Here is a 23,287-nt window from a genome sequence, read left to right as displayed (position 1 = left end):
ATGATGGATTTAATTCAATCTCTGTCCCTGTTATTATGAATCACATGGGGATTATTTCCCTTTCATTTCCCTCCAGAGAATTTCCCAATAACTTTTCAGTCCAAGAACTGGTTGAATTATCTAGGGATCCCTCCTGAGAGGGAGAATTATGATAAACGTTTCAGCTCTGCTCTTTGGCCGAATCTTCCAGGGGAGACTTGGGCAGAGAAATATGGAGTTTAGGGACAGGCAGGGTCTGTGCTCTTGAATGTACATCTCTCTCCTTTCCAGATAAAGCTGAGTGTTTCTCTGTGTTTGAATCAGGAAAGCAACTGGATCATATTCCACCTTGTGAGAGTCCTTTGAATTCTTCTAATTCTTCTTTAGAAACAAGAAGATGATTGATTGATTCGCCCCATGAATGATGGAACTCCTGCTTCTGCTTCTGATGCTGCTTTTGTCCCATCCAGTCTCTGGGAAGCTGAGAATGAAATGCCCGCAGAGTTTAAAGCACCAGGATGGAAAACAACCACAGAGCTTTTACAGCCCAGGACACCATCTCATTGGTATAGTCACCACTGGAAAGGAAACAACGCGTACAAAGTTGCTTTTCAATGTGGTTCCTTCTGATCAGTTTGTTTTCCATGATTTGTAAGTCATTCAGGGTGATGGAGTTGCACTCCCTCCATTCTAACACTCTCCTTATTTTCTGTTTTCCCCCCCTTTTATTCCTATATTGGGGGATATGTCTAATTTCCTGAATGATTTTGATTTCCATGGCTTCTCTCTTTTGTCTGATTTTGTGAAAGAGACTCAAATCCAGAAATGAGTCTGAAAAAAACCTGAAAGGGCTGCCGATTATTTTCCTCTCTCAGTGCAATCTTTAATTTATCACTTGAATAATTAGTCATATTTAAAGTAGTGGTGAAATCAGTTGTAGTTGTCGTAATTCAGCCAATTTCTATATTTGTATAACTGATCATTGCTTTTGGATCAATGTTGGCTTAAGGCTCAGTAGGCTTCTGGAGGATTATATATTTAAAAAAAGGATTTGTTGTTGCTGTTGATTATAATAACACTTTTTTTTTTACAATAGGGACATTTATGGTTTTCCAAATTGCTTACGGTACATTTTCAACATTCAAGTGGTCAACAAGAATTCCCAACTGCTGCACAATCTCACACTGGGCTACAACATCCATGACAACTCTTGGAGCACTTTCTGCACTTCCGATGCCTTGCTGGACATTCTCTCCACTGGAGAAGCCAATGTCCCCAACTACGGCTGTGGAAGGAAGGACAACCTTCTGGCTCTTCTTGATGCAGCTAGCAGGGAGATCTCCATCCAGATGTCAACATTAGGAGGCACCTACAAAGTCCCACAGGTTTGTGTGTGTTTTTCTCCATCTGGTAAAGTGAGGGGTGGGTGGTGGTGGGTGAGCAATAGATGCAATCATGTCTTCTCCGTGGAATTCAAGAGCTGCTTTTCTCCATATTAGCAAAAATGTTGATATTTTACCCCATTATATCCATGTTGAAATTAATCATAAAAGACCTGAAATGCAAGCAATACATTCCCTGGAGAAGACATTCTACCAACTATTTAATTGATCAAAATATATCCTTGGTTTTTGGGGCCTCTATTGGCATCTTCATTTTCACATATAAAAAATGTCTACCCTATCCAGTCGGATTGAAGTTGGCAGTGGTAGCATTTTATCTGTCTAAAAAGGGGAATAAAAAGGACTCTAGAAATTATAGTCCAAGTAGACTAGCATATATTGTGGCTAAAATTTATGCCATGATCCTCTTAGTTAAAGTTGAGAAAAATGCATTCCTTGCAGAAGAATCAGAAGGTTTTAGGTAGTGAACAGCTATATATATTTTATAATAAATATTGCATGTTAATAATCTAATATTGGTAACAAATTTGTCTTAAAATATTTCATCTATATCAGCAAAGTAAAACACTGTTTGACGCCTTTCTAGATGTTAGTGCATTTGTCATAACAAACAGAGAAATATTATATAGGAAATTGATTGCCCTCAAAATGGAACTCAGCCTGTTGGCCCTGATCCAAGCTCTTTCTCCAGGTCCTTGTTCAAGAAGGAGGTTTGGGCTCAATTGAGCCATGAGAATAAGGATTGATACTTACCAAGGAGGAAGGGAAGGATGCATATTTGAACCCTTGCTAATTAGTCTAGATATTGACAACTTAGCTCAACGAATGAAGGATCCAAACACAGATCATAAATAAATGTTATTTCATTCTTTGACAAAAAATGCTAAATTAGTGGACCAGCAAAATGCAGTGCACATAGTATACAGTACTCGGATTTTTGAAAGGCTTTGACAAAGTAAACCACCATCTACTTCTTGGTAAGCTAAAAATATGTGGGATAGACACATCGTCATTGGCGATAGCGGCAGGCTCGGAGATTGCTTCAAAGCTTAGCTGACTAATCAGGGGTCTGGCGGCATAAAGAGCGGCCATTTGTTGGTCTCGGAAGGACTCAGCGATGACGGGGGGGAGGGCGTTTTTTCTACAGGTGAGGTGATGTGTGATCTCCTCAGTGACGCAGAGGCTTAGCCCTGATCCCAGACGTCTGAAGAGGACGCATGTCCGCCCCAAAGCCATGATGCAGCACTTTTGTTTGGCGTAGAGCTTTTGGTGTGAATCTGGATCCCCTCAAGTTTCTTGTAGAGTAAGTTGGATTTGCTATCTGGTTATCTCTGGCAGGTTTTTTTCTTCTTTGATGGGACTTTTAGCAGCAGTGGTAAGCAAGAGCGATTATGACAAAGAGGAGCAAACAAACAAACAATTGAAGAAGGATTAGCAACATAAAGAGTTGTTGAAGGCGGCCCAGGTAGTGGGAACAGAGGAGGGAGAGTGGAGTTTTACCCTGAGGCACAGCTGGTGAATCAGTGGACTTGCCCTGCCTGCCCTCAAGATATTTGGAGAACTTTGTGTGCTGCTCTAAGAGACTTAAGATTCTATTTGAGACAGACAACATCCTATTCATTGTGTGCATCGTTTTTTGTTTTTTGTTTTTGGAGCTGGAATTGGACACTTGAGGTTTGATTCTTTTTTTGTGTTGATGTATTTGCTTCTCTCCCTTCTTTCCTTTTTTTTCTGATATGAGCCTCCTCTTGTGTTTTTTTTTAAGATCTCCATATGGGACTATATTCATATATATTTATATGGGACTGTACCTTTAACTGATTATATTAATGTATTTTTCCTTATAGATTGCAGTAAAATAAGTCGGAATATTGCTTAAACTGGTAGCAGATAGCTTAGGAAACAGTGGCAGAAGCTTCTTAACCTAATTGATATGAGCTGGGCAAAGGGGGGGGGAAGATCTCGGCACCATTTACTCAGTCGTCCCCATCTACAACTCCTCCAACATCACACAAAATTTTAGACAATATGGCTGGGGTAGAGAAAGCACCTACATTGCAAAATATACAGACGACTTTGCTATCGATACAAAATAATATGGCTAGGAATCAAGAGGTCACCGAAAAATCCCTGGCTGACATTAAAAATGAAATGGGAGACATGAGGGGAGAAATGAAACAGCTGTATTCACAGCAAAAGGAGATCTGGGCAAAAATGGAGAAACAGGAGGGTCAAATTCAAGATTTAGGAGTAAAAATGAAGGAAAGTGAAGGGAACATGGTGAGGTGGGAGATGAGGCAGCTTCATATCAATAGAAGATTGGAAGATGAGATTGTTATGTTGGAATTAGAAAGGACAGCCTTCTTTCTCAGATTTCAAAATATTCCAGAGGAAAGAGGGGAGGAATTGAAGAAAATTATGGTTGAGATGATTTCAGGGATCGCCCAGAAAGATAAACTGATGATACAGAGTGATATTGATGATGTCTATAGAGTCTATACTTCCTATACTAGGAGACAGAAACTGTGACGTGAAGTGCACCTGAGGTTTAGCAAATGATCTCTGAGAGAAGAAATACCATATACGCAGGGGAAATACCATATACGCAAAGGAAATACCATATACGCAGGGGAGATGGTAACAGTACTAAAACAGATATCAAGAAGAGTGAGGGAAAGGAGGAAGAAATATCAGGACCTAACAACTCAATTGAGGAAACTTCAGGTGATGTACAGGTGGCTTTTCCCAGAAGGCGTGTCTTTCTTCTGGCAAGGCCAGAGGTTTCGGATTGAATCATTGCAAGATGCACAAGACTTTATGGAAAGTCAGTTGAAGAGGGGAACCCAGAGTAATGATGGAGAATTGGATAACAAGAGCTGAGGAGAGGAGCGAAAGAATAGTGTCCCGGGAGATAAGGAAGGGGGAAATGAGAGTCAAAACAGAGATGAGAGACTGCAGACAAGGCAGCCAACAAAATCCAAAGCCCTACATAAATAAACATGGCGGATGAACTCCGCTTAATTTCTTTAAACATAAATGGTTTGAATTCACTAAGAAAGAGAAATAAAATACTGAATTCTTTACAGAAAAAGAATTGTGATCTGACGTGCCTGCAAGAAGTACACATAGTGAACCATCAGCAAAATGTGTTGCATTACCCCTTGCTGGATATAACACACACAAGTTTAGCAGATGAAAAAAAAGGGGGCAATGTGCTGTATGTTAAAGATCATATCGATTCTAAATTGGTGTATACTGATGGGGAGGGGAGGCTTTTAATGGTTGAATTGAAATTTGGTTGATATAGAATTTTGCTGGTGGCCATATACACACCAAACGATAATCAGAGTACCTTTTTTAGAAAGTTGCATCAAAAAATTGCAGTTAGGCTATGACCACATATGTGTGGTTGGTGATTATAACACTGTGGCAGATAGGACAATGGACTATAACCCAGGAAACATCCAAAGTGGGGGGGATTAAGAGAAAGGAGGAGGGCCCTCCCCAAAACTTTTGAACACGTGAGGGAGGAATATGAATTAAAGGATGTATGGCGTGAATTCCACCCACAGAAACAACAATTTACCTTCTTTTTACATAGACATCAATCCTGCTCTAGGATCGACATGGCTTGGATCTCACCAGAAATTGGGGACCTGATTAAAGAAGTAGTGATTGAGGTTAATACCTAGGCTGATCATAATCCACTCTTATTGATGTGGAAAGGAGGAAGGCAGGGGAGGAAGAGAAGGTGGATGATTAGGGTGACCAGAAGTCCCACATCTGGTGGGACAGGCACGCCTTTTCATAATTTTTCCCACGTCCTGGGCCGTTCTCGAAAACCCCTGCTTTATTTTGGCGCTCACTGGCTCCCCTGCCCATCAGCTGCCGCTAGCTCGCTCGTTCCGTTCCCCCATCTATTCTATCTACACTAAAAATCTAAGCCAGCCCAGCCTGCCACTCACTGATTGTCCTGGACTCCAGCCAATCAGTGAGCTGGCTGGGATGGAAAACTTTAAGCACGCACGCGGCGTGCTTAAAATTTTCCATCCCAGCCAGCTCACTGATTGGCTGGAGTCCGCTTAAGCACACCGCGCAAGTCTCGACTCTCACGAGTCTCCATTTCATTTCGCCTTCGCCGTTTGCTTTTGCTGCACTGCCCTGGTGAGTAACTCCGGTGGTGCTGGTGGGAATCAGGAGGCTTTGCCGCTTCGGGTGGGTGGCGGCAGCCTTTAGCAAGGGAAGGGAAGGCCTTCCCCTGCGAGCTACTCATGAGAGGAACTGGGGGGGGAACCGGGCAACCTGAGAGAGGGGAAGAAGATCGTTCCTCCCCGCAACTCCCCAGATTTTGGAAGCTGTGTGTGTGTGTAAGGCGGGGTTTTTGAGGAAAGTGCTTGGCTGCCCCCGTTAGCCGCAGCCCCAGACGGAGGAGCGAAGCCCAAGCTTTCATCGCCGTCCCTGCCAGTCGCAGCGGGGAAGCCGGCATCGAGTTTTCGGTGACTCCGAGGTGCGCTAACTGAAATGTGGTCTTCCTTCAGTCTCTGCTTGGAGCCTCTGGGATGATCATTGGTGGGTGGGGGAAGCGAGGGTGGAGCTGAGCCGGGGAGGCAGAGATGAGAAGTGAGGGCTAAATGCAAAGTGCACCAAAGAGAGCAAGCGAAGCATCCCCAAAGCGAAGGATGGGCGGGAAGCGCTTGACCAGCATGTGAGAAGGCAGGCTGGAAGTGGCCGCGGGCACACCTGCGTTGGGGAGGCGGAAGGGAAAAGAGGCGGCCACGTGTATCGGTTCTCCTTGTGGTAGATAAGGGAGGTTCGTAGCAAGGGTCCGCCGGCAGGTAGGCTTGGGCAGGGCGAAGGCCTCAGGTCAGGGGAGCGAGAATGGGCGGGGAGGAAATGGAGATTGCCGAGCCCAGGGAAAGCAGTAAGACTAGCGGCGAGGAAGCCACGGTGCCTGCCCTCCAGCTCAATGGATACCTGGCCAGTAAACTCATGGTACGGGCGAGGGTTGGCCGGCTGGGTTGGTGGTGGCTGCTGCCGAGGCCTCCAGCCTTGCAATCCTGGGCGGGGAAGGCGAAGGTTTGCTCCGGAGCTGCGGAAGACCGTTGCACCGGGAGGCCTCTGCCCCAGGGATCCCCCACTCCACCCATTTGGATTACCCCCAAACCCAAAGGAGCCTGGGCGCAGGTGTGCAGGCCATGGAAGATGGGGTTTGGGGGCTTGGAGGAGGAAGGAGCAAGCTCCCCCTCCATTCGTCTGTCCAGCTGCAGAGCTCCTCCCAGGGGAGGGGGAGGCGGCGAGTGCGCTGATCCCCATTTGCAAGGGAAGCGCCGCCGCCCACCCGAAGCCTCCCGATTTCCACTGCTGGAGTTACTCACTCACATGAAGCTGCCCGCCCTTCCCTTTTTCTTTAAACGAGCTTCAGTTTCCGAGGGGGGAAAAAAGCTTTATGTGCCAGGATTATTGAGTTCCTCGTCAATGGAGATCTGCCCACGAATTGGGGCAACTGAGGCACCTGCAAAGGCGTCACATCGCCACCACCCATGTTCACGAGGCGCCGGGCATTGCAGGGCACAAAGGAAGCCAGCAGACAGACGGGAGACCGGGGGGGGGGGAGGAAGAGATCCTGTCCAGGGTAAAAAGAGGGAAAAGCGGAGAGCCTACCCTGGACGGGATCTCTTCTTTCCCCGGTGCTTTCCCCGGGCTCGGCCATCTCCGTTTCCTCCCCACCCATTCTCGCTCCCTCGACCTGAGGCCTTCGCCCCACCCAAGCCTACCTGCTGGCGGACCCTTGCTACGAACCTCCCTTATCTACCACAAGGAGAACCGATACACGTGGCTGCCTTTTTTCCCTTCTGCCTCCCCAACGCAGGTGTGCCCGCGGCCACTTCCAGCCTGCCTTTTCACCTGCTGGTCAAGCGCTTCCCGCCCGTTCTTCGCTTTGGGGATGCTTTGCTTGCTCTCTTCGGCGCGCTTTGCATTTAGCCTTCACTTCTCATCTCTGCCTCCCCGGCTAGGCTCCGCCCTCGCTTCCTCCACCCGCCAACGATCATCCCAGAGGCTCCAAGCAGAGACTGAAGGAAAACCGCATTTCAATTAGCGCACCTTGGAGTCACCGAAAACTCGATGCCGGCTTCCCCGTGTTTTGTTTGTAGCGAAGAATAACTGATAGTTGGTCGGAGGGAAGGTGATGGTGGAGGTGAAGGCTGAGTGTCCAAGGAAGCCAACCCAGACGGGCATCACAGAGCACAGAGGAACCCAGCAGACAGACGGGAGACCGGGGGGGAGGAAGAGATCCCGTCCAGGGTAGGCTCTCCACTTTTTACCCTGGATGGGATCTCTTCCTCCCCCCCCCCCTGGTCTCCTGTCTGTTCGCTGGATTCCTCTGCGCCCTGCGATGCCCGGCGCCTCGTGAACATGGGTGGCGGCGATGTGATGCCTTTGCATCCATATTGAGGTTGGCGTGTTTCTGGTGGTGCTCTGGGAGGAGGGGGAATGATGGAGGGGAGGACGGCGGCACGGCAGCTGGTGCCCAAAGTGGAGCCAAAAGAAGTCCGTGACGGTGGCTTGGAGCCGAACGGGAAGAAAAGGCACTGCAGGCCTGGGGAGTGGGGGAGCGGGAGGAGCACTGGTGGTTTGTTTTTGGGGTGGGGGGCACGATGGGGAAGGGGGTGACTGTGCAGAGAGGCTCAGAGGCGGATACGCCTGGCGGTCGGTGGGGACGGTGCCGAGAGGGGCTTGCGCTGGGAAAGGGCAGCGTGCGGCGGACCGTGCAAGCTCTCTCCCTCCATTTTAGTGAAAGGACAGCGGTGGCAGGGAGGCATTTTGTTCCGAGAACGGGCTGCTCGGCGAGAGGAAAGGGGGCTCCCTGGGAAGCGAGAGCAGTGAAGAGGTGGTGCAGTCGCAGAATTCCCCAACACTCGCTTTTTTTTTAACCCAGCCTACCTCATAGGGTTGTTGTTACGGGGCTAGACTAGGAAAGGCAGCCTCTCTCTCATTTTCGAGAAAAAGTAAGGATGTCCATCTGGTAAAACAACCACCTGTGCAATTTGGTGGCGATCCGCGAATGTTCAAGCCATGTAATGCGTGGGAAGGCATAGAATAAAGCTAGCATACTTGAAGTGAAATAGGCTTTGGTTATGTTTAGGTTGCATTAGCTAAAATGTGCCAATACCATCCTTGTTGGTAAGAATTGTTGTCATGTTAGAAGAATGACTAAGGCTGACAGCCTAATCTACTCTGTATTAAATAAATAAAATGGATGGAAGGAAATGAAAGAATACAGAAAAGGTTGGTGAGGCATTTAGTGGCCTATGGATGAGAATGGTGGCTGTTTAGTAAGAAAATCTGTTTGGAATGTGCATATATATTCATATGTGGCCATAGCAAAATAATAAATAGAAATAAAAAAGCATGATTGATTTTTACTGTTTTTGATGAAAGTGAGAGGATTAGTGAAGGCTTGGTGCAGCAAGGATCCCACTATCTTACTATTTTATTTTTCTTTATGTACACTGAGAGCATATTCACCAAAGACAAATTCCTTGTGTGTCCAATCACACTTGGCTAATAAACTATTCTATTCTATTTTACTCTACTCTATTCATTTCTATTTCAATTCTAACAAGGAGTTTAGCTTCTCTCTCTTGAAAATGTAAGCTGGCATAAGGCATTATAATGCAAGCCTCAAACAGTTCATTTAGTGACCAAAATTACAATGGCATTGAAAAAAGTGTCTGATGACCATTTTCACACTTAGCAACCGTTGCAGCATCCTCATGGTCACGTGATCAAAATTTTGATGTTTGGCAACAGATTTGTATTTATGATGGTTTCAGTGTCCTGGGGTCATGTTTGACAAAATATAAAATTTTTAATCAGCCCCCCCTCCCCCCGGTCAATGGTGTCCCTCTTTACCAATCTGAAAATCTGGTCACCTTAACTATCATGCTCATATTTATAAAACTCAGTGCCTCTGTGAAAGGTAAGGATGACTACTGCGTTTGTGGTGCAATCAGAACATTGCGTGTGTTGAAGTTGTTTTAATGCAAACCAAAGATGCCTTTTAAAAAACAAGTTTACATCATATTCTTATGCAGGCCAGTACTGTGTGTGAGGTAATTTAAGGTGGTTCTGACAAGTGTCATCGGCATCTTTATATCCGGTCACATGGGCAGCAAGCCACTCCCACAAAGGAGGCCACACCCACAGAGTAGGTTTGAACAATTTTTGAAACCCACCACCGCACAGAAGGCATTCAGTCGGGTAAATTGGAAGTTTATGTTGTCACAGTTAGAAAATATGAAGTTTGGACAAAACTTTCTAAACGCAGTTTGGGCAATTTATGTAAGACAAACCGCGACATTATTGGTAAATGGAGAAGAGGCGGGTGATATTGAGATTGGCAAAGGCACAAGATAAGGATGCCCGTTATCTCCTTTACTGTTTATCCTTACATTAGAACCCCTTCTTAGAACAGTGAGGAGTGATATACAAATTAAAGGGTTATGAGCTAAAGCTCAGGAATTTAAGGTCCTGGCTTTCGCCGATGACCTTGTTTTTATTTTAGAGGATCCTATGGTTTCTGGGATACAGCTTTTAAGTAAAATAGAGGAGTATGGTATGATAGCGGGGTTACGTATAAATAAAGAGAAGACAAAACTGTTAATTAAGAATATGACTTTGAACCAGAAAAGGGGAGTACAAAGCTTGTTAGGGATTAACATGGCCCATAAAGTACAATATCTGGGAATTTGGCTTACGGAGAGATGTTGCTCTATCAAAGCAGATAATTATATGAAACTATTACAATAGGTATCTAAGGATATGATTAATTGGAGTGGTAAACAACTGTCTTTGATGGACAGGATTGTGACAGTTAAGACACACGTACTACCGAAATTTCTGTTTTTGTTTCAAACAGAACCGACTAAATTGGACAAAAAGATTTTTTTTTACAGATAAACTTTTTATTTTCCATTTTCATTACATATAATCACATGTATACTATTACATAGCCAATATCATATTGTGTTGAATATTAATTACATCAGTTCATCTTGCCATCAACTCCCAGAAAAAATAAATAAAAATAAAGACCAATTATTGGCTCTTTTGCTCTCCATACACCATATTTATGTCTTATCCACCACTTTCTTCTGCCTCTCTCCTCCCCCTCCCTACTTCCTTTCCTCCCTCCATCATCCTTTTCACTCTACTTCCCCTTCCTTTCTCCTTCTCCTCTCTCCTCTTTCCATTCCTCCTTATTCTCCTCATCTTCCCCCCCTTGCCCTCTCTCCTATCCCTCTCTTCCTATCTTTCTTCTCTCCTCTGCTTCCTCTCATTCACTTGGTATATTTCAGCTTCTGAGCAAACTCCATTCTGTGTTGATGGTATTTATACTCCCATTTCAATATACATAACATATCTTAGTTTTAAAGAAAAAAATAACAGAAGACAGTATACATGTATAATCATATTACTTTAAAGCCTTACACCCCTCCTCAAGCCTAATATACTTCCCTCCCACCCTTCCCCCCAGACCCCCCACCCTTCCCTCCCCTGACTTCCCAGAACCAATACACAGTATAAATCTTTAACAAAAACAATCTAAAATATATTTGAAAAAAGAGTAGGAAATTAATTACATCTTTAATTTGAATTTAGCTCATCCTTGCTAAGCAGTTTATATCATTCCTGATCTTAATCATAAGCTATCTGGAATTTCTTAGTCCCATATTTATTTTGAGTATAATTAATCCATTTTTTCCAGTCTCGTTTATATCTCTTGTTTGAGTAGTCCTTAAGATATGCAGATATTTTAGCCATCTCAGCTAAATTTGTAACTTTCAATGTCTATTCTTGGATAGTAGGCAAATCTTCCTTCTTCCAGTATTGTGCCACCAACAATCTAGCTGCAGTTATTAAGTGCAAAATCAAGTTAATCTCTACAGCTGTACAATTGGTAATTATACCTAACAAAAATAACTGGGGGGGGGGGTAAACTTTATCCTTTTTTAAAGAACATTTTGCATAATCCACATTATTTTTATCCAAAATGCCTTAACCTTTTTCCAAGTTCACCATATATGAAAATATGTAGCGTCCACAGAATCACAACTCCAGCATTTATGTTGTAAAAAGATTTTTTTTTAATCCTTGGAGATAATCGTGGCTCGATTTATATGGCAAGGCAAGAAAGCACAAATTAAAGCCCAAATGTTGCAAAAACATAAAGAGCTGGGAGGCTTTGGAGTACCCAACTGGGAAGCATATTATAGTGCAGCAATTAAGACATGGGTGAAGGATTGGGCGACATTGAGTAGAAGGCGCTTATTGGCTATAGAGGGACATGACCTCCCACAGGGATGGCATGCCTCCCTCTGGCAAGAAAGAGATATCCCCCCACAGGTATTTCATGGGACATTATATTCGGAAGATTTTGATGGGGGTGTGGGAAAAGATGAGGAAAAAGTGCTATCTTAGGGTTCTGTGCTGGTTGGCACCGTTGGAGACCTTAACGCATCCCAGTGTATTCAATTGGACAAGAAACATAATATATAAAGACATTATGACAGAAGATGGCAACTTTAAAACAAAGATGGAATTAGAGCAGCAGGGCAGGAATCTGGAATGGTGGGAATATCAGATCAGAAATAGGTTTAAAAATGATAAGGAACGGTTTGGGATTTACCCAAACCTTCAGGAGTTGGATAAGATTTTGTTTCGGAGATAAGAAAATGTTGTCGAAGATCTATCAATTTTTGACCTGCCAAGAAGAGATGGATAAAGCCTCCTAATAGCATGGGAGAGAAATTTTGACTATGAGATTGAAATGGGTAAATGGTGGGATCTATGGAGTAAGACTATTAAACTCACGATATCTACAGCGTTTAAAGAAAATATATAGAAGAAAATATATACATAGATGGCATTTTTCCCCAACGAGATTAGCCAAAATGTTTCCTGGGTTATCCCCACTGTGTTGGAAATGTGGAAGAAGGGATGGCACATTCTACATGTCTAGTGGTCCTGTATTGAGGCCACGAAATACTGGAGAAAGATTCAAAACTGGCTAAGAGAGGTTACCAGGGCAAGTATGGAATGGAAACCTGAGACTTTTTTACTGAACATAAAACCAGAAAACATGAGTAAATCTATATGGCATTTGAGCCTACATACAATTGTGGCCGCAAAAATAAGCTATGCACAATTTTGGAAATCAACTACCATACCATCAGAAGATGCCATAATTAAAAAGATTTATGAATGTGCAGAAATGGACAGAATGACGGGTTGACTGAGAGACAAAGGAGAAATGGAACATTATCTTAGCTGGAACCTATGGTATATGTGGGTGACAAAGAGAACAGCAGGGACTTAAAACTGGAAAAGTTAAATAGCAGCTGTTAACAATGGGAACTAAAAGTGAATGTGGGTATTGTAGTAGATCCCTGAATTTTGTAACAAGAAGATTCTGATTAGAGACTAAACAATGAGGAAGAAAAGAATGTTGGGCTGTGAATGACTGTCATGGGGGTGAGGGAGGGTTTGTATGTTTAAAGCTGTATTTGTATGTCTTATTAAAAACATGTATAACCAATAAAGATTATTTTAAAAAATAAATAAATAAATGCTATTTCATTCTTTGACAAAAATTACTAAATTAATGGACAAGCGAAATACAGTGCACTTAATATACAATACTTGGATTTTAGAAAGGCTTTGATAAAGTAAATGACCATCTACTTCTTCAAAAGCTAAAAATATGTGGGATAGACAGAATGAACCCCAGATGGACTCAGCCTGTGGTCCTCAATGGAACTACGTCTAAATGAAGGGAAAGAAGCAGTGGAACCCCAAGGTTCTATTTTAAGCCCAGTACTTTTCAACAACTTCATCAATGATTTGGATGAGGGATAGATAGGGAACTCATCAAATTTACAGATGACAGTAAGTGGCAGGAATAGCCAACACCCCAGAAGATAAGCTGAAGATCCAGATGGATCTAGATAGACTTGAACCCTGGGCCTATCTAACAAAAGGAAATTCAATGTAGAGAAAAGTAAAGTCTTTCACTGAGGCTAGAAAAACCAAATGTACAGGTACAGATTAGGTGAAACCTGACTCCATAGCAGTAACTGTTAGAGGGATCTTGGATTCTTAGTAGACAATCTCTCAAATGTGAGCCAACAATGTGTGGCGGCAGCCAAAAAAAGCCATTGCAATCCTAGGCTGCATCAACAGAAGGAGAGAATCCAAATCACGTGAAGTATTGGTACCGCTTTATAATGTCATGGAAAATCCACCCATGGAATAGTGCATGGATGGAGAACCTTTTGAGCACCAAGTGTTCTTGTCAGGGACGTAACTGGAAGAGGAGTTGCCCAGTGTACATGCCAGTGAGTATATTTGCACCAGGCAGCTCCTTCTTCCGGTTTCTGGCACGCACCCACATGACAATCAGCTGGCTGGTGCGCATGCACTCACAGAAACCGGAAGACCAGCTCTTCCACTTCCTGGCACTACTATACATACAGAGGCCAGCTGATTGTTGCACACACATGCGCACCAGAAACCCGGAAGAGCAACGGGCAAGGCCACGCGTACCAGGTGACATGGCTCTGCCTTCCACTCAGTCCAAGCTAACAAGCTGAAGCAGAGGGTGTCATTTTCCCGTCTTGGGACCTCTGTGCATCCCGTTTTTGGCTTCCCCAGTCCCCAGAAGTACTATGCCGGCCAAAAACTTTGCTCTTACTTTGCAGCTTCAGTCCATGGGGCCTGCGAAGGTAAGGCCTGCGCTCAGCTGGTGGGTGGGGGCTGGAGGGTGGGTGGGGTGATTCGGGTGGTCTCATGTGGGCCGGATTAATGGCTTCAGTGGGCTATATCTGGCCTATGAGCCATAGTTTGAGGACCCCTGGTATAGGGTCTCCTTCTTGAGCAGAGGGTTGGACTAGAAGACCTCAAAGGTCCTTTCCAACCCTTTTATTTTGTTATAGGTTCTGTTTTATGTACATATGTTTAGCATGCTAAATATCTATTGGAACATGCTGATTTACACTGTAATAGTATCATACTTACACATTGGATTATATACCCTGTAAAGAAGACTTAGGGTTCTTTTGTCATAATAATTATCTGATAATTAATAAATTCCAAAAGTTATGGTTTTTGGGAAATGACCTAATAGCCATAGATGGTCAGCCAATAGAGCAAGTGATACTTTTCTTACCTGGGGTTGTTTTATCTGAGACCAAATCTTGGCTCCCTCATCATCAAAGGAGCTCAGTTAGATCAAAGACATGAGTGAAAGTGGTGCTTAAAAGAGAACCTCATAGCTCTCCAGTTTCCTCAGCCCCAATTATTGAAATAGCTGAGGCCAAGATTCCCTCATATTCTTACATGTGCGGGTTTGTGAATGGCAACCGGGCTCTTTCGCTCCGCTCAAACTTGGCGAAAGAGAGCCGGGAAGCCTTCCAAACGGACTGCAAAACTTTTTGGAAAGGGTCCCTGGGAGTGTTTGAGATCTGCGGGACCTGAAGAATCCAGACAGCTGGGAGGTTACCATCTTCGGAAGACTCCAGCCCTCATAACATCAGCAGCCTTTGAACCACCCGGCTGCTTGAGGGCGGCGGTGCGCTGGCGGTTGCTGGCGTTGTTACCATTTCCGATGCCTGGGTGTTCCTGGTGCTACCCGACCGACCTGGTGAGCCCCTGAGAGAGCCCCTGAGGACGTCAGTGAATGGCCCATTGCCCCAGAGAAAGGGGAATGATCTGGGTGACTGCTGGGACTGCGTGAAGTGGGCGGCTGGCTGTGTTACAGTCGCCATACCGCTTCCGGATGCCCCCTCCCCCCCCTCTCTGTTCGGCTTGGCCTTTTCCTCAGCGCGGCTTCCTTCATTTGTTACATCTTGCTCGACTGGACTTTTGTCTGGACTTTTCATCCTGGCGAACTTCTCCTCCAGACCACCTTTGCTGTCCTGTTTCCCTCTGCCTGACATCTGGCTCCCTTTTAGCCTGGTCTTTAGCCTGGTTTTTGAATATCTAGCCTCTTTCAATTGCAACCCTAAGGCCCCTGGATTTGCCCCCGGACCTGCTGTTTCAGTCCCAGCTGTGTTGCTCATAGCCTCCTGCCACTGTTCTTGGAATATCATCTCAGACAATACTTGTCTAATTTATTATATTACGGTGCTTGAGACTTTGGACGAGTGGGGGTATTTACAGCAAACAGGGGGGCCTTCTGCCACTCCTCAGCTCCCCCGGACTTCTGGTCCCTCCCAGGCCTATAGGAGAGGGGGAATACAAGATACCCCCTATATACCATCTCCTGCTGGCTTTTTAAGCAATATTGGCCTCTTGTTATTCTGGGCTCTGACTATCTGTCTCTCCTCAACTATATGCCTGGGGCATCTGGACTGGCTTTTTCAGCCCCAATTGTTGTCATCATTATCTTCTCCAGCTGGGCCTCTAAACAACAAGTCCTTATCTAACCACAATACCAGGACTCTTGGCCTTGCTATCGCAGCTATTTTAGCTGTTTTGACTATTATGAGTTGCAATTGCTCTGGGAGTACTAACGCCATCTTGAATAGCACACTGCAGAGGAGAAGACTAAGAACATTAAGACCTCCTCCCTCATACTAGCACAATCCTCGTACGAACTTGCACAGTTGCACAATTTTTAACTTGTATGGTGAGTGTATGGGATATGTGTGCGATTGAGTGAATGATCCCACTTTTTATTATCCCATTATTATTGTATTTTATGTGTTTTTAAATTGTTACGTGGGGACTGCTTGGGTGAACAAATGAGTGTGTTTGATTCGGAAGGCCTGTCGAGGAACGCAGGAGCCATAGGGGTGGCTGGGGGAATTACGGACACGGGAGTGGGCCGGAGCATTACGGTCTTAACAGGGAGGGGCAGATATGGTGGGGACTTTAGGGCTGGCCATTACCGGGGAAGGAGGGCTCGCTACGTCACAGAGATCCCTCCTTCCGGCCCTACGAGTCCCACTCCAAGGCCAGGTGGTGTGAGTAATCAGGACCCTGGCCTCAGGCTGCCGGCGCTAAATGCCAGGTCTGTGGTTCATAAAGCTCCTCTCGTTTGGGACTTAATTTTACACGAGAGGGCAGACCTGGCATGTATTACTGAGACCTGGCTGGGCCCGGAGGGAGGAGTCCCCCTCGTAGAGATGTGCCCAGAAGGTTTTCAGGTGCTCCATCAGCTGAGAGCTCAGAGAAGGGGTGGGGGTGTGGCCATTGTTATCCGAGAGTCTCTAGCACCTCGTAGGATCCCTGCTCCGGAGCTTGTCAGGTGTGAGTCCCTGCTGGTGAAGTTGGACCTCAAGGGTCAAGTGGGTCTGCTGCTGACGTACCTGCCTCCTAACTGCGTTGCAGCAGCCCTCCCCTCGCTCCTCGAGTCGATAGCCGAGCTGGTAGTTGAGTTCCCCAGACTTATGGTTCTGGGGGATTTCAATCTGCCTTCGCTCGGTGATCACTCTGACGGAGCGCAGAAGTTCATGGCTTCCATGACAACCATGGGCTTGACCCAAGTAATCCGAGGACCGACCCACTCAGCGGGTCACACGCTTGACCTCGTATTCCTCTCGGAGCAGTGGAATTGTGACCTTGGTCTGAGGGGTAGTGAGATCTTGCCCCTGTCATGGTCAGACCACTACCTATTGAGGCTTGACTTTCGGAGACCAAACCCCCACTGTAGGGAGGAGGAGCCGACCAGGTGGTTCTGCCCCAGGTGACTTATGGACCCTTTGGGGTTCCAGACGGAACTTGGGGTTATTCCTGATACTCTCGCCCACAGTCCGGCGGACACTCTGGTTGCTGCCTGGAACCTGGCAGCGACAAAGTCTCTCAACCGGATTGCGCCTCTACGGCCACTCCGAGGCAGTGGATCCCGGAGGGCTCCTTGGTTTACTGAGGAACTCCGGGAGAGGAAGCGCCAAAGGAGACGCCTAGAGCACTTATGGAGGTCCAGTAAATCCAAACCGAACCGAGCACGTTTAACAACCTGCACCAGAGAGTACATTTGAGCAATTAGGATGGCTAAGAGAACACATATTGCCTCTCTGGTTGCATCTGCTGAGTCGCGCCCAGCCGCCCTGTTTAGGATAACCCGTTCCCTCCTAAATAGGAGGGATACGGGCGATCCGCTGCAGGGCAGGGCTGAGGATTACATCCAATTCCTCGCAGACAAGGTTGCTCGGTTCCAGGCGGACCTGGGCTCCAATTCTGCAGAACCAGCCAAGGCACTAAGGGATGATCTGGTAAGCCATCGCTGGGTTGAGTTTCAAGCTGTTACCCCTGTGGATGTGGACAAGGCAATGAGAGCTGTAGGAGCCTCCACATGTGTGCTGGACCCGTGCCCCTCCTGGCTGGTTGTAAACAGCAGAGAGGTGACACGAGGCTGGATCCAGGCAGTTGTTACCGCCTCTCTACGGGAGGGGGTCTTTCCCCCCGCTCTAAAGGCGGCGGTGGTGAGACCCCTCCTGAAGAAACCATCCTTGGATCCAGCTGTTTTAAATAACTATCGTCCGGTCTCCAACCTCCCCTTTGTGGGGAAGGTTGTTGAGAAGGTCGTGGCCTTTCAGCTCCAGCGATCCTTGGAGGAAGCCAGTTATCTTGATCCTTTCCAGTCAGGCTTCAGACCTGGCTGCAGCACAGAAACCACTTTGGTCGCGTTGACCGATGATCTCTGGAGAGCCAGGGATGGAGGCCATGCCACCATCCTGGTGCTCCTTGACCTCTCGGCAGCTTTCGATACCATCGACCATGGTATCCTTCTGCGACGACTGCGGGAGGTGGGGGTGGGAGGCGCTGTTTTACAGTGGTTCTCCTCTTACCTCTCGGACAGGTCGCAGTCGGTGTTAGTTGGGGGGCAGAGATCGACCCCTAGGCCCCTAACGTATGGGGTGCCGCAGGGTTCGGTCCTGTCCCCCCTTCTTTTCAACATCTACATGAAACCGCTGGGTGAGATCATTCGACGGCACGGGATAAAATACCACCAGTATGCGGACGATACTCAGTTGTATCTGTCCGCCCCGTGCCAACTCAACGAAGCGATGGATGTGATGAGCCAGGGTCTTGAGGCTGTTAAAGACTGGATGGGGGACAACAAACTTGTGCTCAATCCAGAAAAGACCGAGTGGCTGCTGTGTTTCCCTCCCGCGAATTGGCCAAGTGTTCCATCTCTCAGGCTGGGGGGGTCAAACTGTACGCCCCTCAGACAGGGTTCGCAACTTGGGAGTCCTCCTGGACCCACAGCTGACCTTCGAACATCATTTGTCAGCTGTGACCAGGGGGGCATTTGCCCAGGTTCGCCTGGTGCACCAGTTGCGTCCCCATCTGAACCGGGAGGCCCTCACAACAGTCACTCGTGCCCTTGTGACCTCTAGGCTGGAATACTGCAATGTGCTCTACATGGGGCTGCCCCTGAAGAGCATTCGGTGACTTCAGCTAGTCCAGAATGCGGCCGCACGAGCGATCGTGGGTGCACCTCGCTTCACCCACGTAACACCTATCCTCCGCGAGCTGCACTGGCTGCCTGTTGATCTCTGGGTACGCTTCAAGGTGCTACTTATCACCTACAAAGCCCATCATGGTAGTGGACCTGGGTACTTGAGAGACCGCCTACTGCCAATTACCTCCACTAGACCGATACGATCGCATCGATTAGGCCTCCTCCGAATTCCATCATCCAGCCAGTGCAGACTGGCAACTACCCAGAGGAGAGCCTTCTCGGTGGCTGCTCCGATCCTCTGGAACGAACTCCCCGTGGAGATTCGGACCCTCACCACCCTCCAGTCCTTCCGCGTCGCTTTAAAGATCTGGCTGTCCCGGCTGGCCTGGGGTTAAGATTCTAACCCCACCCGAATTGTGTGACTGTTGTATTTTCTTTTTAATATGTTGTATTGTCTTCATGTTGGAAAATTCTTTGTCCTTCCCCCCCCCCCCCTTTTTGAACTGTGAGCCGCCCTGAGTCCCCCCAGGGAAAAGGGCGGCATACAAACAAAGGGAAACTAAACTAAACTAAACATCAATCTGATGTTTGGGGCTTCAGAGAGAAACCACCAGCAGAACCAACCCAATCCCAGCCACTGAGGAGTATCTTGGGGTGGACAAAAGGACTCCGGCTGCTGCCCCTCAGAGCTGATTTGGGAATTTACACAATTTCTGCTTTCTCTAAAATCAGAAAATATGGGTATTGACATTAAATTTAATCTATGGAAACCGACAGACTCCAAAAATTGTGGCTGTTAGAACAGACAAACTTCAATTAAAGACCAATTTTGGATTGTATTACTGACAAATTGCATTAGGAACTGAGGTCTCCCTGTGTCTTGTACAACAAGAAGCTAAAAAGATTCCTCCACAAAGAATCTGGGCCATAGAATCATTAAAATATGCAGCAATCCTCAAAATTATAATAGGCTGTTTATTGGAATAGAAAACTTCAGTTGGCATTTGCACATGTTAATCTAATTGAAATAAATTTTAGTGGTGAGATACAGTAATTTGATTTACATTCTTTATACTTTTTTAATTTATTTATTATTTTCCACTTTTATAATACAATTTGCTAATATTCTGTCTTTAATATTTTAAACAATGTCTTATTAACAAATGATTCTAATGCTTTCATGAGAACAAGGCTGGGGGGTCAAATTTTACACCCCTCAGATAGGGTCCGTAATCTAGGAGTCCTCCTGGATCCACAGCTGACTTTTAACCATCAGTTGTCGGCTGTGACCAGGGGGGCATTTGCCCAGGTTCGCCTGGTCCGCCAGTTACGGCCCTACCTGGACCGGGAGGCGCTCACAACAGTCACTCGAGCCCTTGTGATCTCTAGGCTGGAATACTGCAATGGGCTCTACATGGGGTTGCCCTTGAAGTGCATCCGGCGACTGCAGTTAGTCCAGAATGCAGCCGCGCGAGTGATAGTGGGCGCACCGCGGTTCGCCCACATTACACCTATCCTCCGCGAGCTGCACTGGCTACCTGTCGATCTCCGGGTGCGCTTCAGGGTATTGATGACCACCTTTAAAGCACTCCATGGTAGTGGATCTGGGTACTTGAGAGACCGCCTTCTGCCGATTACCTCCCTTCGACCAATTAGATCGCACAGATTGGGCCTCCTCCGGATTCCATCCGCCAGTCAATGCCGACTGGCGACTACACGGAGGAGAGCCTTTTCTGTTGCAGCTCCGACCCTGTGGAACGAACTCCCCGTTGAGATTCGTACCCTCACCACCATCCAGACCTTCCGCGCAGCCCTTAAGACCTGGCTCTCCCAGCAGGCCTGGGGATAAGTTTCAAAAATTACCCGCCCGAGTGTTGCTTGACTGTTGAATGCAAGTTGGTGTTTTATAATTCATTTTGTTTACTCACTGTTTGTCTTGTATTATTGCACCCCCCTCCCGTGATTGTAAGCCGCCCTGAGTCCCCTCAGGGAGAAGGGTGGCCTATAAATCGTAATAAATGTCTCAAAAAAAAATGTCTCAAACAAGATTGGATTTATTAAAATCTAATATTGTGGACTTGATCAGACCCCAAATATATCACAGCATTCATCATTGTGTAAGGTTTTTGAATGCAGCTCATAATCTGATAAGTCCAGTGAAACTCTGAAGATGAGGCTACGGATTATCAGCTTTTATTTCTGCAGAAAGCAAAAGACTGGACGACCTTTTTGTCTCCCACCTTAACAGAGCAGGCAGAGAGAGAGAAAAAGAAGCCCACGCCAAAAACTTTCCCAAACATCTTACAGCTCACACAGTTTGCACAGAACGTCATTGCTAAAGAAACATAATTTGATATCACACAGATTTCATGATTTTAGTGCTCTGAAAACAACAGACTTTAGAAGGGAAAAGAAATACATTTTCTGGCATATAACTCAGAGCTTTGCTGGGGAATGCTCAACAGACATTTCAAGTTACAAGCAAGGCTACTTGGCAGAATCCACCTTCTACTTTTCACAAGAAGTTACTTTGCTAGGCTAAGCATGGCAATTTGCCTAGAAGTTTTATCTATGGAGTTGGCACCTTAGGTTACAATGGAGCTTCTCTCAACAGCAATTTAACAAAAGCTGAATTAGGTTATACTCTGTGTATGCTCTAATCCAGTGATGGCAAACCTTTTAGATACTGAATGCCCAAACTGCAACCCAAAACCCACTTATTTATCTCAGAGTGCCAATATGGCAATTTAACCTGAATAATGAGGTTTTAGTTTAGAAAAAGAACTCATACGTGATTAAGGTCTCTTCTCTGAAAAACAACACACAATAACAACACTTTCAATGATAAAAACACCTTTTTATTGAAAGGTAAACGTTTGCATTTGGCATGCTTTTGATTAATGTGACTTTTGCTGTTGAATGTAAACTGATAATTTTTCTAACCTTGACTCATATTTTGTAAATTTGAGAGCAACGCATGCAGCACTCAGATCATCTGTTCCTCCAGGGGTGTCAACCTCAATTTCAATGAGGGCCCCATTGTGACTTCGGAGGCCATGGTGTGTGTGCTCTCACTGCTGCTGTGCTCACTCTCCTTGGTTGCCCATTGTGTGTGCAGGAGGGCACAGTATGTGGGTCAGAGGGAGCAGCACTCTCTCTCCTTACGAGACCTAGCTTTGTAACCAAAGCATACTCAATGATAGGATGGGAGACCACCAGGAGAGGTCAGGAGGAGAGGACAAGGGGATGGTAAAAGGCACCAGGGCTGCTGAAGATCAAGTACTAAGGCAGGATTTACCTCACACCCTCACTCTCATTATAATCTCCTTCCTTCCCTTTTTCCTTCCTTCTTCATTCTTTCTTCCATTCTTTCCTTCTTTTTGCTCCTTGCTCTCTTCCCCTCTTTCGTTATTTTTCTTGGTCTTTCCTGTCCCTTCTTGGATGCCCCAAACCAGGCTCAGTTTATTCCATGTTTGCATTTCATGGGGACAGATTACAGTACAGCAAAACTGTCAAAATGATGGCTCTGGTAGTTGATCAGAGCTTCTCTGTTTTTTATGTGAAACAGCTTTAGCATTTAAGAACAGAGCTAAGTTAGTTGCTTTACTAAGAACATATAATGATCCTTAAAAGAACTCTTCCGTAGGGACCCTGCCATGGTCTAATTCAGACTGGAAATATAGCAAAGGAAACTATTTTCCCCACTTGCTTTGTCCTGTTTACCCCAGTGGAAATAGCTGTTTGCAACCAGGGGTGGGTTGTTCCCAGTTCTAATCGGTATGGTAGAAGAGGTTCCTGAAATCTACCGTATGTTTTATAACCCCTTTGTCCTGTGGGACAGTACCAGAATGCCTGCCCCAGCACCCTCACTCGTTTCCCCTGCCAGTTATGTCGCAGCTCATGGGGGGGGGGGGTGTAGCTTGCACGGCATGGCCGGCCTCCTAGGACCTCTCCGAAATTGTTTAGGAGTAGGAGGCCTGGCCACCAGCAAAGCACAGGGGAATCAGCAGGTAGGTTGCACAGAGCGGCCAGCCTCCTAGGCAAGTTCCAGGATGTTCACCACCACCACCACCCCGACTGGTTCCCCACCTCCCTTCCCGGTGAAGTTTTCCAATGTGTGATTTCAAAAGCAGCCTCCCAACCCTTGTGCCAGGCTCCCACTGAGCTCCGGGAAGGAGGAGAAGACTCTGGATAATGAGGAGGAGGAGAAGGAGTGAGGAGGAGGCAAGTGCATAGCGCCGTGCCAGCTGGGCAACCAGTGCTAAGAAAGCACCTCACAGCTTTTGAAGGGAGGAGGGGAGAAGGAAAGGGAGAATGTGGAGTCGCCTTTCAGGGATACCAAAGTCGTGGCAAACCAACATTGCCACCACAGTCTAAAGATTTCAGTGGCTCCAGACAGGTGAGTCGGGATCAGAGACCCAGGCAGTTTCCTTTG

General features: G+C 46.3%; 1 protein-coding gene across 1 annotated transcript in view; it reads left to right on the top strand.

Annotated features, from left to right (window-relative positions):
* The first annotated feature begins 403 nt into the window (after nucleotides 1-403).
* LOC148042499 (vomeronasal type-2 receptor 26-like) overlaps nucleotides 404-23,287 on the top strand; it is a 44,560-nt gene continuing 21,676 nt past the window's right edge. The window contains exons 1-2 of the mRNA XM_087702412.1: nucleotides 404-630; nucleotides 1,076-1,364. Coding sequence (XP_087558538.1) covers nucleotides 404-630; nucleotides 1,076-1,364 — 516 coding nt within the window. The remainder of the gene's footprint in view (nucleotides 631-1,075; nucleotides 1,365-23,287) is intronic.

This window comes from Thamnophis sirtalis, unplaced genomic scaffold (genome assembly GCF_051295495.1).
Source record: "Thamnophis sirtalis isolate CommonGarterSnake01/CBP01778 unplaced genomic scaffold, rThaSir2_p1.2 scaffold_15, whole genome shotgun sequence".
NCBI lineage: Eukaryota > Metazoa > Chordata > Lepidosauria > Squamata > Natricidae > Thamnophis > Thamnophis sirtalis.
The sequence above is the reverse complement of the archived record's forward strand: the minus strand, read 5'-3'. Positions and strand labels throughout refer to the sequence as shown.